We start from the raw sequence: 15224 nt of genomic DNA on the forward strand, positions 1-15224 counted from the left end.
TCTCCTGTTCCTCCTCTGTTCACTCCAAATGATTTGTATGGGGGTGAATGACATCACTCCCACTACACTATATTCCATTTTCTATACTAGCCTACTGTATGTTAATGTCTCTGTACATACTCCTCAGGTACCTCTGCTGGGTAGAGGGCGGGACTGCAAGTAGCATAACAAAACCAATATGTGTGTGCCCAGACACAAACCCCCACACGGCCACACTGAACCAGAAACATGGCCACCTCTCCCCCTCTCTAGTTTTAACCTCAGGTGATATCCACACACAGTCTCTAGCAGACAAACACACACAAGGGGCTAGAGGGATGGTTTTGCTATCTAGTGCCACAGCTGGCCCCCACGAGGCGTAGGATGCACACACATACAGACACACAGTCACACACTGAGTGTTGTGAGGTGGTAGATTAGGCTTCGACGCGGGCCAGTGACACCATTTCAACAGCTGGCGAGAAGCACACGTGTGCGTGCGCCCACACACACACACACACACAATGTCCCCGTTTAAGAGCGAGCATTAACTTTGACAACCCACACTTGTTCGACAGACCGTTATTGAACCACTGACTATGGCAGCTAGTTCTGTATGTAGGGGGGTTGCTACTCACAGCATTCTCGATGCTCCTGGCCGTCTCGCCAAACAGCTCAGACTTGGGATCCTCCATCTCAGGGGTGTAGAAGACCTCCTGGCCCTCCACCTGGTCCAAGTGCAGGAAGCCGTTGAACCGCATGGTGGCTGGGAGGAAATGGTGTCACACACAAGTTATAAACGTTTACTTTCTGTACCTATGGGGCATGCGGTGCCCTCAACTACCCGCCCTCGGCTTCAGACAGTGACCATTTTGGTGGAGTAGTGCCAGTCTGGGGTTAGTGATGGAGTGTGTGTGTGGGGGGGAGGGTTAGTGTGGTTGTTTTTTATGGTGGGTGTGGCTGTGGAGTTGAGGGGGCAGAGCCTGTGATTGGCTGCAGCGGAAGTGGAAAGAGTGGATGGTGGGATATGAAGGAGGAATGAAAGAAGAAGAGAAGAGGAAGAGCAGAAGGGCAGGGGGTGGAGTAATGGAGTTTACCAGACTGAGACTTGTCCCAAAAATTGGCAGAGGCATGGAGGACTGAGTAGAGAGAGAGATATCAGTTAGATAGACAGGAGATATTAACACACATATTACAAAGACAAGCAGAGAGGGACAGACAAGACAACACGCATAGCAAAAATTAAGAACATTTTCTAAAAGTCTCCAGCTTTGGCAAAGACAGTCCCACACCTTGCCCTTAAACATCCCCATTTCCCTGTTCAAAATCCTTCAAGCCCCAATGGCCTCTTGCTATTGTTCCGGCAACACAATGGCAGCGAGACTCAAGACATCGTGAAAGAGAAGAGTGAAATAAAGCAGGAAGCAGGAGAGAAAGGGGGCTGGAGAGGAGATGAGGAGAGGCGCTGATGCTGAGGTTTCATGCCACGGCTCATAATCAGCTGAACAAATTGCCCAAATCAATCATGGTGCCCTGCTTGGAGCTCGCCTGAAAAAAAAAGTGAAGAGCATTTGTATGATTATCGTGGAAGATAGCCATAATTGTCTCCTAATGCCGCCAAACCGGTGACTGACAAAATTGCATGATAAGGACTTTTTTTGGCCGTTGTCTCCGCACGACACACATCGATTCAAATCTGATGGGGCAGCTATTAAATAGGAACAAATGGGGAAGGTTTGGATGGAGAGCAGAAAAAAGAGGAGAGGAGAGCAATAGATCAGATTATTTTTATATGGGTAGAAGACAAAACAGAGGAGGCCATTTTTCCGACGAGCAGCAGCCGTGATGGACAAAGAGAGGGATGGGGGATTATCAGATAAGGTTAAACTGTGAAACTTAAAAGGCCTTGTCTGAGTTTAACTTGCCACTCGCAACTTGCATTGGGAAAGTGGACAGAAGCTTTGTTCTTAGTATTAACATATTCAACTCTGACACCCTCTGGTGGCATTTTGTAAATGACTCATAATATTGTATACTACCCTCATAAAGTGGATTTCATTTCAAAACTATAAGTCCTACAAACACATGATTAGTACTGTTAGAAAGGTAAGGACTGTGGGATTATGATAAAGGGGGTGATAAAGGGGGATCAGAAACAATGTGACTATAACAGAACCTTAGATACAGCAGATAAAACAAATGTGAATGTGTGTGTGTGTGGGGGGGGGGGGGGGGGGGGGGTCACAATTGAGAGATTTGAATGTCTAGGTTTAACATTAAATATGTAAACAATTATTGTTCCAAAAGGTTGTTTTTTATGAAAAAACCTAATGGTGTCGCTTCAAACATGCACAAATTCCCAGACAGGACTTGTGCAATGTAATTTTTCGTATTACAGGAATAATTTTTCATCTTACTGGAATAATATACATATGAGCAGCAGGGGGCTGGCAGGTAGCCTAGTGGTTATAGCGTTGGATTAGTAACCGAAAGGTTGCAAGATCGACTCCCCGAGCTGATAAGGTAAAATTCTGTCGTTCTGCCCCTGAACAAGGCAGTTAACCCACTGTTCCTAGGCCGTCATTGTAAATAAGAATTTGTTCTTAACTGACTTGCCTAGTTAAATAAAAATAAAATAAATGAGGAGAAAGCTGAAGTCTCTACCTATCCATTGACGTAAATATATCCCATCTGATTCCCAGTTTGTCCAGTAGGAGAGCACATGATGTCTCTTGGCAACTTCAAACCAAACCAAACCTCTGGTTTGGGTCGTCACCGTGCCAAAATAGCACTTATTTTCCCATTCACTATTCCTATTGTAAACAAGTGAGATAGTTTGATTTCCGTAAAGACAATGGCTGTAGCTTTCAAATGGTACGTCACTTTCTAACTTCTGGCAACAAAAAAAAAAATTTTTAAATGGGAAACCATTCGCATGATACATATACTGTAACTGATACAAGTTATTACACTTTTCAGATGTTTCAATGGTGTGGCAACAAAGTCAGAGTTATTGAAATCACTCCCACTGATGCTTATCTTATCTTATTTCGGACGGTTAAAGGAACACAAACATGATCAAAATATCCATTTGCACACCAATAAAATTTGTCCACACCTTCTGATGATCGTTTACAGGGTGATCTAAAGTTAACTATGCCTGTTTTCGCTAGGAGTTAGCAAATAGCGGTTATCTCCTCTCCTCAGAGAGATCACTTACACCATCAATACAGGAGGAAAATAAAGCAAGACGCTCCGCTGATAGATATTACACCTTGCCGGTCGCCATGGACTTGTCAGTTCCATCCTAATGAGTGTGATATCATCCTTACTCAGGAGTAGAAATAGGTCTGGCGTATTGATTAAGGAGCGATACACTCTATAAATCGGTAACTCTTTGGCAGAATGAGCTATCGATCGACAAAGGGTGGGTGTGACACCGTTAGCGCCTCGCCACTGCTGACAAATGGATGTTTGTGCATTTCGTCATTGCGTGATGTGGCGTACTGCAGATGTACTGTACCGAGACTCTATTGTAGTGCTAATAGCGTGATTTCATTTAATGGACGGTAGCGACTGGTAATGTTGGTGTGATTTCATTTCATGGACGGTAGCGACTGGTAATGTTGGTGTGATTTCATTCAATGGACGTTAGCGACTGGTAATGTTGGTGTGATTTCATTTCATGGACGGTAGCGACTGGTAATGTTGGTGTGATTTGATGTCAAGGACGGTAGCGACTGGTCATGTTGGTGTGATGAGAAAGAAGCAACACAGCTCTAGATTTTATATGAGCACATTGTTTCATATCCAATAGTCCTCTTCAATTTCAAGTGTACCTCCTAAAGGGGTTGAAGAGAGGTGAGGTGGTAAGTATAGGAGGGGAACAGGAGAGGGGGGTTGTGGGGTACTTACAGGGGCATTTGGCTCCCTCAGGGCTGCTGGAAGCCGTCTTGCCATCAGGACAACAGCCGAAGGGAGTGTTGTCACACGACGAGCGGTCCTCCGCTGTGGGGATGGTGGTGGCTGCGGCTGTGGGGTCTAGGGGAAAGAGGAGGGTTCATAATGCTTCATAACACCTCATAACGCTTCATAATGATTCGTAACACTTGTAACACATCTTAAATCTGGCAGTGGTGGCTACAGCCTAGGGAACTAGGGGAGAGAGAGGAAGAGATTCATAATGCTTTATAGCTCATTTTAATGCTTCATAATACCTCTGTAACCCCAACCTCGGAGAAGCTGCATCTGGAACTCATCTCCATTATGAGAGCCATACTGTAGTAGCTACATAATGGGCTACATACCGTTATAATGGCACTAAGTACTTTGTGATGAGGGTTGATAAATAACCACGGAAACAGCTAATCTCTTCCACTGATTGGGCGATTGCTATCTGCACATTTCCACTGATTGGCAGATGGCAATCTCCAAACACTTTGTCCCTGAGAACATTGCCTTTGCTATAAATCTAGGAGTACCCTGACCTCATCTCCAATGGGGTAAAGTGGCTACTCTTACAGTACACCAGGGAATGGCCTGCACCCGTTTCTCTCTTACAGGGATAGGTTTCTCTGTGGAGCAGCTTAACGGTCACCCTATGATTAGAAATGATCGTAGAGCAAACAACCGTGGCTTGCTGAATAAGTCGTTAAGACGTCAAAGGGGGAAGGTTGTCTCTTCAAGGACTCCCTGTCGTCGCCCTCTGAGTGAAACACCCGCCGCTAGGACAGGAGTCTGTGGAGAAACAACTCTAGGTCAGGGATTGGAAGGAAGGGAGAGAATGATGGAGAGGAGTGTTGGCGTCTACAGGGCATCTGTTGGCACATGGATTTACTGACCACAGCAATTGAGTTGGGAGAATGGGGGTGTAGGGAGGTGTGCTATTGCTCCATTGGGAGGCAAACACAGATCTACCCAACCACAACCACCCCCCTGTTTACATAAACATACAACTAGACACACAGACACATAGGAGACCCAGGTCTCCTTGGCAGACAGGCCATATGTGCCAGGCGTCAGCGAGCGCTCCGGTCCGCTGGTGACAAGAGAATAAATCTGCAAGAGGGAAAAGCGTCAGAGGAAGCGCTGAGGCTCGTGTTCCATCAATTCAGGAGTGTCAAAGCAAGCTGTTGGGTCACAGAGCTTTGGAATGGTAAAAAAAAGCTGATTGAAAAGGGTTAGTCTACAGGTCTCTGGAGTGTGGTGCTTGGTGGAGTGGTTTAGCTATAAGGCCAGAATGCCGTGGAGGGATTTTACTGTGTAGAGTGAGAGTTGTGTTCCGTATCACTATGCTGCAATGACAAGGTAAGAGAAATTCTTATCAAGCTATCAACGCAGCTTTGAAACAACCCCCCAACATAAGCCAATAATCTCATCAACTTTCTGTTTTCCATTTCAAATATGAAAATAGCTTCTTATTTTGACAGAATGGAGGATACTGTGACAACAGTTTTCGTTTGGAAGACATTCTTGTATTTCTCTGCTTAACATTTGGCTTAAACTAAATGCAAAGGACACTTTGAAAACACACTTCTGTTGTGGTGACATAACATCAGATAATGACATGTATAATGTCAAACAATGACATGTTTAAAATGTAAGAATGACTTTGTTTGATGTTATACATGTCATTATTATCGGTTTAATCCAAATGCTAGATAACATTGAACATTGAGCACAACTGACACGAAAGCTTTATGAGCCGAAGTGTACATGTGCTAGGACAAAATGTGAAGCCATAGTGAGTAACGTGTTAGCACCATGGGCAACTACTTTGGTAACACAGGACCTAGACCAAGTTGAATATGTGTCCTGTCCATTGATGCATTCAATCATGGACATGTATAGCTGCTGCCAGTAGTAGTCAGATATTGTAAGATACAGTGGGGCAAAAAAGTATTTAGTCAGCCACCAATTGTGCAAGTTCTCCCACTTAAAAAGATGAGAGAGGTACATAGGTACTCTTCAACTATGACAGACAAAATTAGGAAAAAAATCACATTGTAGGATTTTTAATGAATTTGTTTGCAAATTGCGGTGGAAAATAAGTATTAAGTCACCTACAAACAAGAAAGATTTCTGGCTCTCACAGACCTGTAACTTCTTCTTTAAGAGGCTCCTCTGTCCTCCACTCGTTACCTGTATTAATGGCACCTGTTTGAAATTGTTATCAGTATAAAAGACACCTGTCCACAACCTCAAACAGTCACACTCCAAACTCCACTATGGCCAAGACCAAAGCTGTCAAAGGACACCAGAAACAAAATTGTAGACCTGCACCAGGCTGGAAAGACCGAATCTGCAATAGGTAAGCAGCTTGGTTTGAAGAAATCAACTGTGGGAGCAATTATTAGGAAATGGAAGACATATAAGACCACTGATAATCTCCCTCTATCTGGGGCTCCACGCAAGATCTCACCCCGTGGGGTCAAAATGATCACAAGAACGATGAGCAAAAATCCCAGAACCACACGGGGGGACCTAGTGAATGACCTGCAGAGAGCTGGGACCAAAGTAACAAAGCCTACCATCAGTAACACACTACGCCGCCAGGGACTCAAATCCTGCAGTGCCAGACATGTCCCCCTGCTTAAGCCAGTACATGTCCAGGCCCGTCTGAAGTTTGCTAGAGAGCATTTGGATGATCCAGAAGAAGATTGGGAGAATGTCATATGGTCAGATGAAACAAATATATAACTTTTTGGTAAAAACTAAACTTGTCGTGTTTGGAGGACAAAGAATGATGAGTTGCATCCAAAGAACACCATACCTACTGTGAAGCATGGGGGTGGAAACATCATGCTTTAGGGCTGTTTTTCTGCAAAGGGACCAGGCCGACTAATCCATGTAAAGGAAAGAATGAATGGGGCCATGTATCGTGAGATTTTGATTGAAAACCTCCTTCCGCCCGGGCAACGAAGTAGTGGCTTCGTAAGAAGCATTTCAAGATCCTGGAATGGCCTAGCCAGTCTCCAGATCTCAACCCCATAGAAAATCTTTGGAGGGAATTGGAAATCCGTGTTGCCCAGCAACAGCCCCAAAACATCACTGCTCTAGAGGAGATCTGCATGCAGGAATGGGCCAAAATACCAGCAACAGTGTGTGAAAACCTTGTGAAGACTTACAGAAAATGTTTGACCTCTGTCATTGCCAACAAAGGGTATATAACAAAGTATTGAGATAAACTTTTGTTATTGACCAAATACTTACTTTCCACCATAATTTGCAAATAAATTCAGAAAAAATCCTACAATGTGATTTTCTGGATTTTTTTCTCATTTTGTCTGTCATAGTTGAAGTGTACCTATGATGAAAATTGCAGGCCTCTCTCACCTTTCTACGTGGGAGAACTTGCACAATTGGTGGCTGACTAAATACTTTTTTTGCCCCACTGTATATGGTGGCAACACATCTGTCAAAACAAAACTGCTTGATTTTGTTGAATTGAAAGGAGAAACAGCAGAGGAGATTGCAGCTGAGGTCCTGGTGGTCATCCAAAAATGTAACCTGCAAAACAAAGTCGTAGCATTCTCTGCCGACAACACAAATACCAACTTTGGAGGACTGAATAGGCTGGGGAGAGTCAATGTCCATACCAATGTTAAAAATGCTGTGCAGCGTGAGGTGATTGGCTTAGGTTGTTCTGCCCACATCATTCATAACACGGCCAGAACAGCTTTGGTTATGATTCCCCTTGTTGTTGAGTACCTGCTCACAAAGATATTTGGATATTTTCATATTTTCACCGTCAGAGTAGAAAGTTTGTTGGCCAGGAGTACCATAACATTTTAGGACACAGCAATGTTCTCTGGCTGTCCATGCTCCCTGCTCTAGAAAGTGTGCTGAAAAGGTATGTGCCATTTTCTTTCTTAAGACAAACGCCCTGTTGTCCTGCGAGCAATGTTCGAAGATCCACTGACTGAACTTTGGCTGGCCTTTGTCCATGGAAACTCGACCATATTCAGTGGCATGATCAAGATGCTTGAATGCCAGGACCGCTGTGCTGTGGAGTCAGCTGCAGTTCTGAGAAACATTGAGGCAAAATTGACTGCAAGACGTGATGACAACTTCATCCCAGTGGTCAGAGGACTTCTGAGAGAGCTAGAGGAAAATGGAGACATGTCTAAAGAGAGCTTTCTCAAAACATCCCAATCATTCTTCACTATGGCTGTGAACTACTTGCAAGCATGGGGAAAGCACACAGATAATCTAAAATATTTACATTGTCTCCTTTTAAAAAGGCAACCTCTGCGTGAAGACATCCAGAAGGCAGCAGACACACTGCAGGAAAAATGCCCCAATGTGACCATTAATGAGGATGCATTGTTTGACGAGGTTACTGGCCTGCAAGAGTTCCTAACGGGGGGGATCGCTTGAAGAATGGAAAACATCTGAGACGCGGCTTAGTCAGAGATGGAGCACGGTGGTTAACCACTTCAAAGAGAACGACATCCCACACACTAACCTGGCTAGATTAGCGTCTGTTGTCATTTGCTTACCTAGAAGTAATGCACCAGTCGAGAGAGTGTTCTTCCAAATGAACGATATGCAGTATGGACAGCAGCAAGAAATAGGTTCACTGTTCCTACCATCAAGGCCATGCTTATTGTGAAGACAAACTTTAACCTTCCCTGCCAGGAGTTCATGGAGAAGCTGGCCGAAGACAGAGCAATCCTGAAGAAAATACATTCTTCTGAGAAATATACAGATTAGGTTGGTATATTATGTAGTTACCAATCTCATCAGCATCTTATTTCTTTATTATGATAAGTATTTCACATATACTATTGTCTGTTTTTTCAATTTTGCTCATGTTCTCTTCTGCTCTTATTCTAGCAGGACCACTGAATGGCTGTTCAGATCAGTTCTGTCTTGTCTGTAGTGTTTCTGTAGTATAGTTGTTTTCTCTATCACAATGTGCCTGTTAGACTAAATACATGAAACCGGAATTGTCCCCCTTTTTCATTTCATAGATAATAACATTGGATATTTTAATGATATATTGACCGCCGAACTGGAAATATCCCCGGTTCTCATTTCAGAAATCTGGTCACCTTATTTTAGCTAGCTAATATAGCTGCCAATCTGCCAGAAGCTGTTAAGTTTGTGCTCTGCCACTGTGCCTGGCGGACCATGCACAAGCTCCACCACAGTCTGGACTTTCACTTCCTGATCACAGGCCACACCCCGACTGGTGCTTCGGGATCATCAAGCAGAGCTTCAGAAATACCAGAGTGAACACTTTGTCTGAGATTGCTGGTGATGTGAAGGACAGCACTGTGACAGGGGACAACATCCCACAGCTGGTGGGACTGGAGGATGGTATGGTGCTGGTGGAAAGCTATGGTTGGCAACAACACCTGACTCTGTATTTCAGGCCGCTGACACAGATCAAGCAGTACCAGCACTTCAGGTGAATATAATTTTCATTGCATTGTATGAGGTTATTATTCTTATCTAAACTTGGGAGGTGAACTGATGTTGTGCTATTTCCTGTTTTACAGCTTTGGTGCTCTGGAGCCTGGTGTTGTCGCCAAGGAGTGTTCGGACTCAGTCGGGACCATGTTTTAGCTGCTGTGCAACACTGACATCCTTCCTCCCACAGGTGGTCTGCCTGTACAAGCACCACCTGGACTGGACACAGCTAGACAAACTTATCTTGTTGAGAAGATCAGGGAGTTTTGTGACGAAGAGGCTATGGACATCACATGCCCCGCACCAAAGTCAAGGGCATGACAGAAACAGGCTCTCCGAATATAGATTCCCTTGTTCATGCGTTGTTCGGACGAACTAGTCATCAGCACTATCTGCAGTGCTTCGATTCAAATGACTCTCTAAGAACACACACGCCATACGTTGCTGCAACTATATATATATTTTATCCTGCTGCTCAGCCACTTTTTCCCTGATTGTATGCATACTACTACCTCGTCTATCACTATCGTTATTAATATTGTTCGTGTACATACTGTATATTATTTTATTTATATTGCCACTATCTATTTCTGATAGTGATACTATGCAAGTAACCATTTGGCTGTACCATTTACATCTTCCGTAGAGACGCATCCACTTCGCAAGACTAATCCATATTCATTTTATATATAAATATGTTGCTATGTGTGGTCGTTACATGATTTTGTGACATACCCCACAGACTCACTAAACAAAAATGCTTTGTTTGTAAATTATGTCTGAGTGTTGGAGTGTGCCCCTGGTTATCCGTCAATTAAAAAAAATGAAAGAAATTGGGCCGCCTGGTTTAAGGAATTTGAAATTATTTATACTTTTACTTTTGATACTTAAGTACATTTGAGCAATTCCATTTACTTTTGATACTTAAGTATTTTTAAAACCAAATACTTTTAGACTTTTACTCAAGTAGTATTTTTCCTGGGTGACTTATACTTCAGTCATTTTCTATTAAGGTTTCTTTACATCTGGACACTTTCTCTTTACCTGGAATTCCTCCTTATTGTAGGTGTTACCACTTTTAGTCTTAATCTTTACTACACTACTCACTGTTTAGCACATGACCTCACATGTGAATCCTTAAAGAGATGGGTGTGGCTAAAGTTTAAGAGGGTGAACAATGCTGAATGGGTGTAGACAAAGGAGAGTTCTCCAGTAGGTACCAAAACATTCAAAGGCCTTTTTCTCAAAAGTGTATCAACTTTCAAAGCAGAATCACTTTCCCAATGTTCCTCAAAAATACAGTGTATGGGGGATCACGTGACCCTTGAACGAGATGGCCGCATGAACTAAGAGCTCCGCACAAGTAGTTTCCAATTCCTAATCTCACCTCCACCCCAAGTTCAAACTCATTTAGCTTTAGTAAGAAAAAGTCATGGCGGCTACAAAAGGCGACACTACAGGTGACATTTTTACCCAGACTCGAGCATTAGCGACGGAAAAAGCCTCCAAGAAAAAGCTAGCTTCAGAAAAAGCTAGCGCAATTAGCCAGGAGCAAGAGAACCCGCTCCCCCCCGAGGCACAACGAATGCCAACCTCGCACTCTTTCAAACAGCAGCCATACTTATCCATAAGAATGTTCCATTCATATGACAAAAACATATCTGATCCGGAGGGGAGATTTATTTTGATAACTGGGTCACTATATGGTCAACCAATTACTATCTTAAACATATACGCCCCAAACACTGATACTCCTGCTTTCATGTCAAAAATGCTAACCCTATTCAATGAGCATTGTGTTTCCTTTGCCGTGGTGGCCGGAGATTTTAATTGTTCCCTTAACCCAACACTAGACAAATCAGTCCCCACCACAAATCCTAGATCTGCAAAGATGTTGAACTCTCTTACTAAAGAGATGGGACTGATAGATAACTGGGGAGAGACTAATAGCTCATCTATGGACTATACATGCTACTCTAATGCCCATAACACCTACTCCCGTATAGATTACATTTTTATCCCAAAGAGTTTAATAAATTCAGCCACATGTACAATCTGACCCATAGCACTTTCAGATCACGCCTTTGTCCACCTCCGCTTTGACCTCTGCAAAAACATCCCGAGGTCAAAGAGCTGGAAATTCAACACCTCCATGCTATCAAACGAAGCGTTCCATACATTGGTAACTACATGGATAGACAACTACACACAAGACAACAAAGATTCTCCTGTTTCTCCTGCCACAATGTGGGACGCTGCCAAAGCCACACTAAGAGGCCATCTAATTGCATATGCTTCCTCTAACAAAAAAAGCAATGGAAGCACACAGGCTAGATCTTGAGAGGGAGCTGGAATGCTGTGAAAAAATACATAAACAATCCCCAGACAGCACCTCCTGGAGTCATCTTAAAGCAGCCAAAGCCCAACTGAATTTGGACTACACTCGGGAGATAAAACAAAATGTTTTCTTTACTAAACAGAAATACCATGAGTATAGCAATAGGCCCAGTAGATTGCTTGCTTACCATTTTAAAAAAAGAGCAGTCAGAACGTACAATCATGGCTCTCCGAACAGCAGAGGACGAGGTCACATATGACCCAAAAAATATCAATTTAACTTTTCATGATTTTTACTGCAAACTATATAACTCTGAGAGAAAACACACGGAGGCAGAACTCCCATCTTTCCTAGAGGGAATCTTGCTACCTAAACTATCAGAGACCGACCAAGAAGATCTCAACTCCCCCTTCACTCCTGAGGAGATCCTGGAGGCAATTACCTCCATGTCACCTAATAAGTCCCCAGGCCCAGATGGATTCCCCAGAGAGTTCTACAAAGCTTTTTGGCCCCAGCTCAGCCCTATCTTCATGCCAATGCTGGAGGATTTTTGCAAAAATGGAGTTCTTCCAGACTTAATGCACACAGCTCGCGTTACAGTGTTGCTCAAAAAGGACAAGGACCCCCTATCCTGCTTGTCATTCCGGCCCATAAGTTTGTTGGATTTCGACTACAAAATAATTACCAAATTACTCGCCAAAAGACTAAACACTCTTCTTCCCAAAATAATAAAACCGGACCAAACTGGATTTATTAGAGACCGATACTCTTCTGATAACATTCGCTGTCTTTTTTATGTTATTGATCAAGTAAATGCACAGAAGACCCCTGTCCTGCTGGCTTCACTGGATGCTGAGAAGGAGTTTGACAGGATGGAGTGGAGCTCTCTGTTTTCAGTCTTAGAAAAGTTCAATATGGGCCCAAATTTTATTAAATGGATGAAATCACTATACTCTCATCCAAATGCCATGGTGACTACTAATGGACTGAACTCTGACAGATTCCCTCTAGAACGGGGCACAAGACAAGGGTGCTCGCTGTCCCCCCTGCTCTAGTTGTAGGGGGCGGAGCCTCTGGCAGAGCTGATAAGGAGCAATCCAAGTATTATGGGTGTTTCTGCAGGCGGCCTGCAGCACAAAATTTTGATTTCTGCGGATGATGTCTTGCTCTACATATCCAACCCTGAGAAATCCCTCCCTCTCATTTTAGACACAATTGCTCAGTATGGCAAGTTTTCAGGTTATAATATCAATTTTAACAAATCCACTGTCTGCCCTCTCAATATTACACTCACCAGCTCTATGAAGACACTATGTCCTTTCCAATGGAATACACAGGGGTTTCAATACCTCGGGATCTTCATAACACCAGATCTGAAAAGCCTTTTCAAGGAAAATTATCTTCCACTCCTGGATCGAATCAAGAACGATCTCCAAACCTGGATCTCCCTCCCAATTAGCTTAGTAGGAAGAATTAATGTCATCCGTATGAACATCCTCCCTAGACTGAACTACTTATTTCAGATGCTCCAATGCTTTCTCCCAGTTTCCTTTTTCAAAACAACTAACCAAAGCATCACCAAATTTATATGGGGCAATAACAAACCTAGGATCAAGTTTTCAACTCTATCGAAACCTGAATCTAAGGGTGGTCTTGCCCTTCACTCCCTCCAATTGTACTACTGGTCTGCCCAAATCCGCAACATGCTAACATGGATCACAAACAGACAAGAGTCAACGTGGATTCAGATAGAAGCCCAATCCTGTGGTTCATTGCCCTTAAGCTCAATTAGATTCATTAATAACTTTAGTGAAGTGGGCAAAATAGCCAAAACCTTTGTGATTTACAGCACCCTACTAGCGTGGAGGGACTGTAAGAAATACCTGGCATTTCCTCCCAAATATGTTCTCACTCGCCTATAGTAGGCAACCCAGACTTGCCAAAAGCCCTGAGGAATGCCAACTTTAATCTTTGGCATACTCTAAGAATCAGGACCTTTTCAGACCTATTTCATCAGAAAATCACTACACTGAAATCCTTTCAAGAGCTCTGCAGTGAATTCAATGTGCCAAGATCCATTTAAAAATGGATCTTAGATATGTCATTTGTTGAAACCCTTTTTGTCACAGCACAATCCATTAAAGGCAAAATATTGTATATCTATAGACTCCTTTCTGAGAAAGGAGGCTCCTCCTTTACTCCTTTGAAAATAATCTGGGAAAAGGACTTAGGTCTGACTATCAGTGATGAGTTATGGGCGGAGGTTTGCAACAGGGTATACTGCACCTACTCATGTAAAAATTAAAGAATCTAATTACACATTTTTGTACAAATTTTATTACACTCCTTTGAGACTCCATAGAATGAAAACAGATATGTCTCCTAACTGTAAAAGATGTACCTCTGAAAGTGTACCTTCATGCATGTATTTTGGAGCTGTAGAGAGATTGCCAGATTCTGGACAGAGTGAACGGGGTGACTTGGGAAATGTGCAGATACATGTTGTGTAAGGTGCTGTAAAATCTACAAACTAATTATTGGCTCGTCGTCTCAGCGAAGGCTAGAAATAGCTAATAAGAACCTTGATAGTGCTGCTGCAAGTTTCATATATGTTTTTTTAAGTGTTCTTTGTGAGTACGTGTAGGTATGTAGGATATGTGTGTGTGTGTATGGGTGTGAATGTATGTATGTATATGTGTATGTGTGTGTATATATAGATATGAGTATATATGTGTATGTATGTATATATATATATACTGTATATATATATACACCAAAAAAAAAACTTTTATTATTTTTTAAAATCTTTTATTGTAATTGTATTTTTTAAATTATTATTATTATATATATTATAACTTTTTTTTAAGCCTGTCACATCTGTGAATGTGGAATGTGTTTTGTTGGTTGATTGAAAAACAAGAAAACTTAATAAAACTTTAAATTGAAAAAAAATAAAAATACAGTGTATGATATACCATTTTGTAGCTCTGAGTCTCTACTTTTTACCATTGTAAAATGTGTGATGTAGCAATGACATATCAAACCTTGAGTCAGTTCAGAGGCCCATATTCAACCTAGGGATGTCCACGGGGGAAGCCAGAAAAAATAAAGCCCTATTAATTCCTATGTGTTGTGATAATTGGGTTGTTTGCTCTATTAACCTGTTAGTTCATATGCCTTGACACCGTGATATACTGTATAGGCCTAAGGCCGGGACATTAAGAATACATTCATTTCATTACAAAACCGGAGAGCAATCGGTGAAGTCCACAAAATATATTGCATGTAACAAACAGTTACGTGACCTACAGCATGGTCAAGCAAGTTTCCAACATTGTTGGACTACTACTGATTTAGAAACACGGAGAGTTACCGCAAGTCGCAAAGAAAACAGGCGCTTCCTCCACTATTCCAACATCTAATCATCAATGCTTAGTCTAATACAGTGACAACTAAAAGATACCAAAAACTATTTAGTCCAATCAACGTA

The 15224-nt window shown here is 42.5% G+C and overlaps 1 protein-coding gene across 8 annotated transcripts in view; it reads right to left on the bottom strand.

Moving 5' to 3' along the window:
- Window positions 1-15224, bottom strand: part of LOC110491868 (agrin) — a 472223-nt gene that overhangs the window by 59808 nt on the left and 397191 nt on the right. For all 8 annotated transcript variants that reach the window (XM_090202606.1, XM_036946761.2, XM_090202603.1 and 5 more), the window contains 2 exons: window positions 3895-4020; window positions 618-745 (listed from right to left, as the gene is read on the bottom strand). In XM_090202606.1, the coding sequence (XP_090058732.1) occupies window positions 618-745; window positions 3895-4020 (254 nt within the window). The remainder of the gene's footprint in view (window positions 1-617; window positions 746-3894; window positions 4021-15224) is intronic.

The sequence above is a fragment of the Oncorhynchus mykiss genome, chromosome 16 (assembly GCF_057628025.1).
Source record: "Oncorhynchus mykiss isolate SJ-2025 chromosome 16, ASM5762802v1, whole genome shotgun sequence".
In the NCBI taxonomy this organism is placed as follows: domain Eukaryota; kingdom Metazoa; phylum Chordata; class Actinopteri; order Salmoniformes; family Salmonidae; genus Oncorhynchus; species Oncorhynchus mykiss.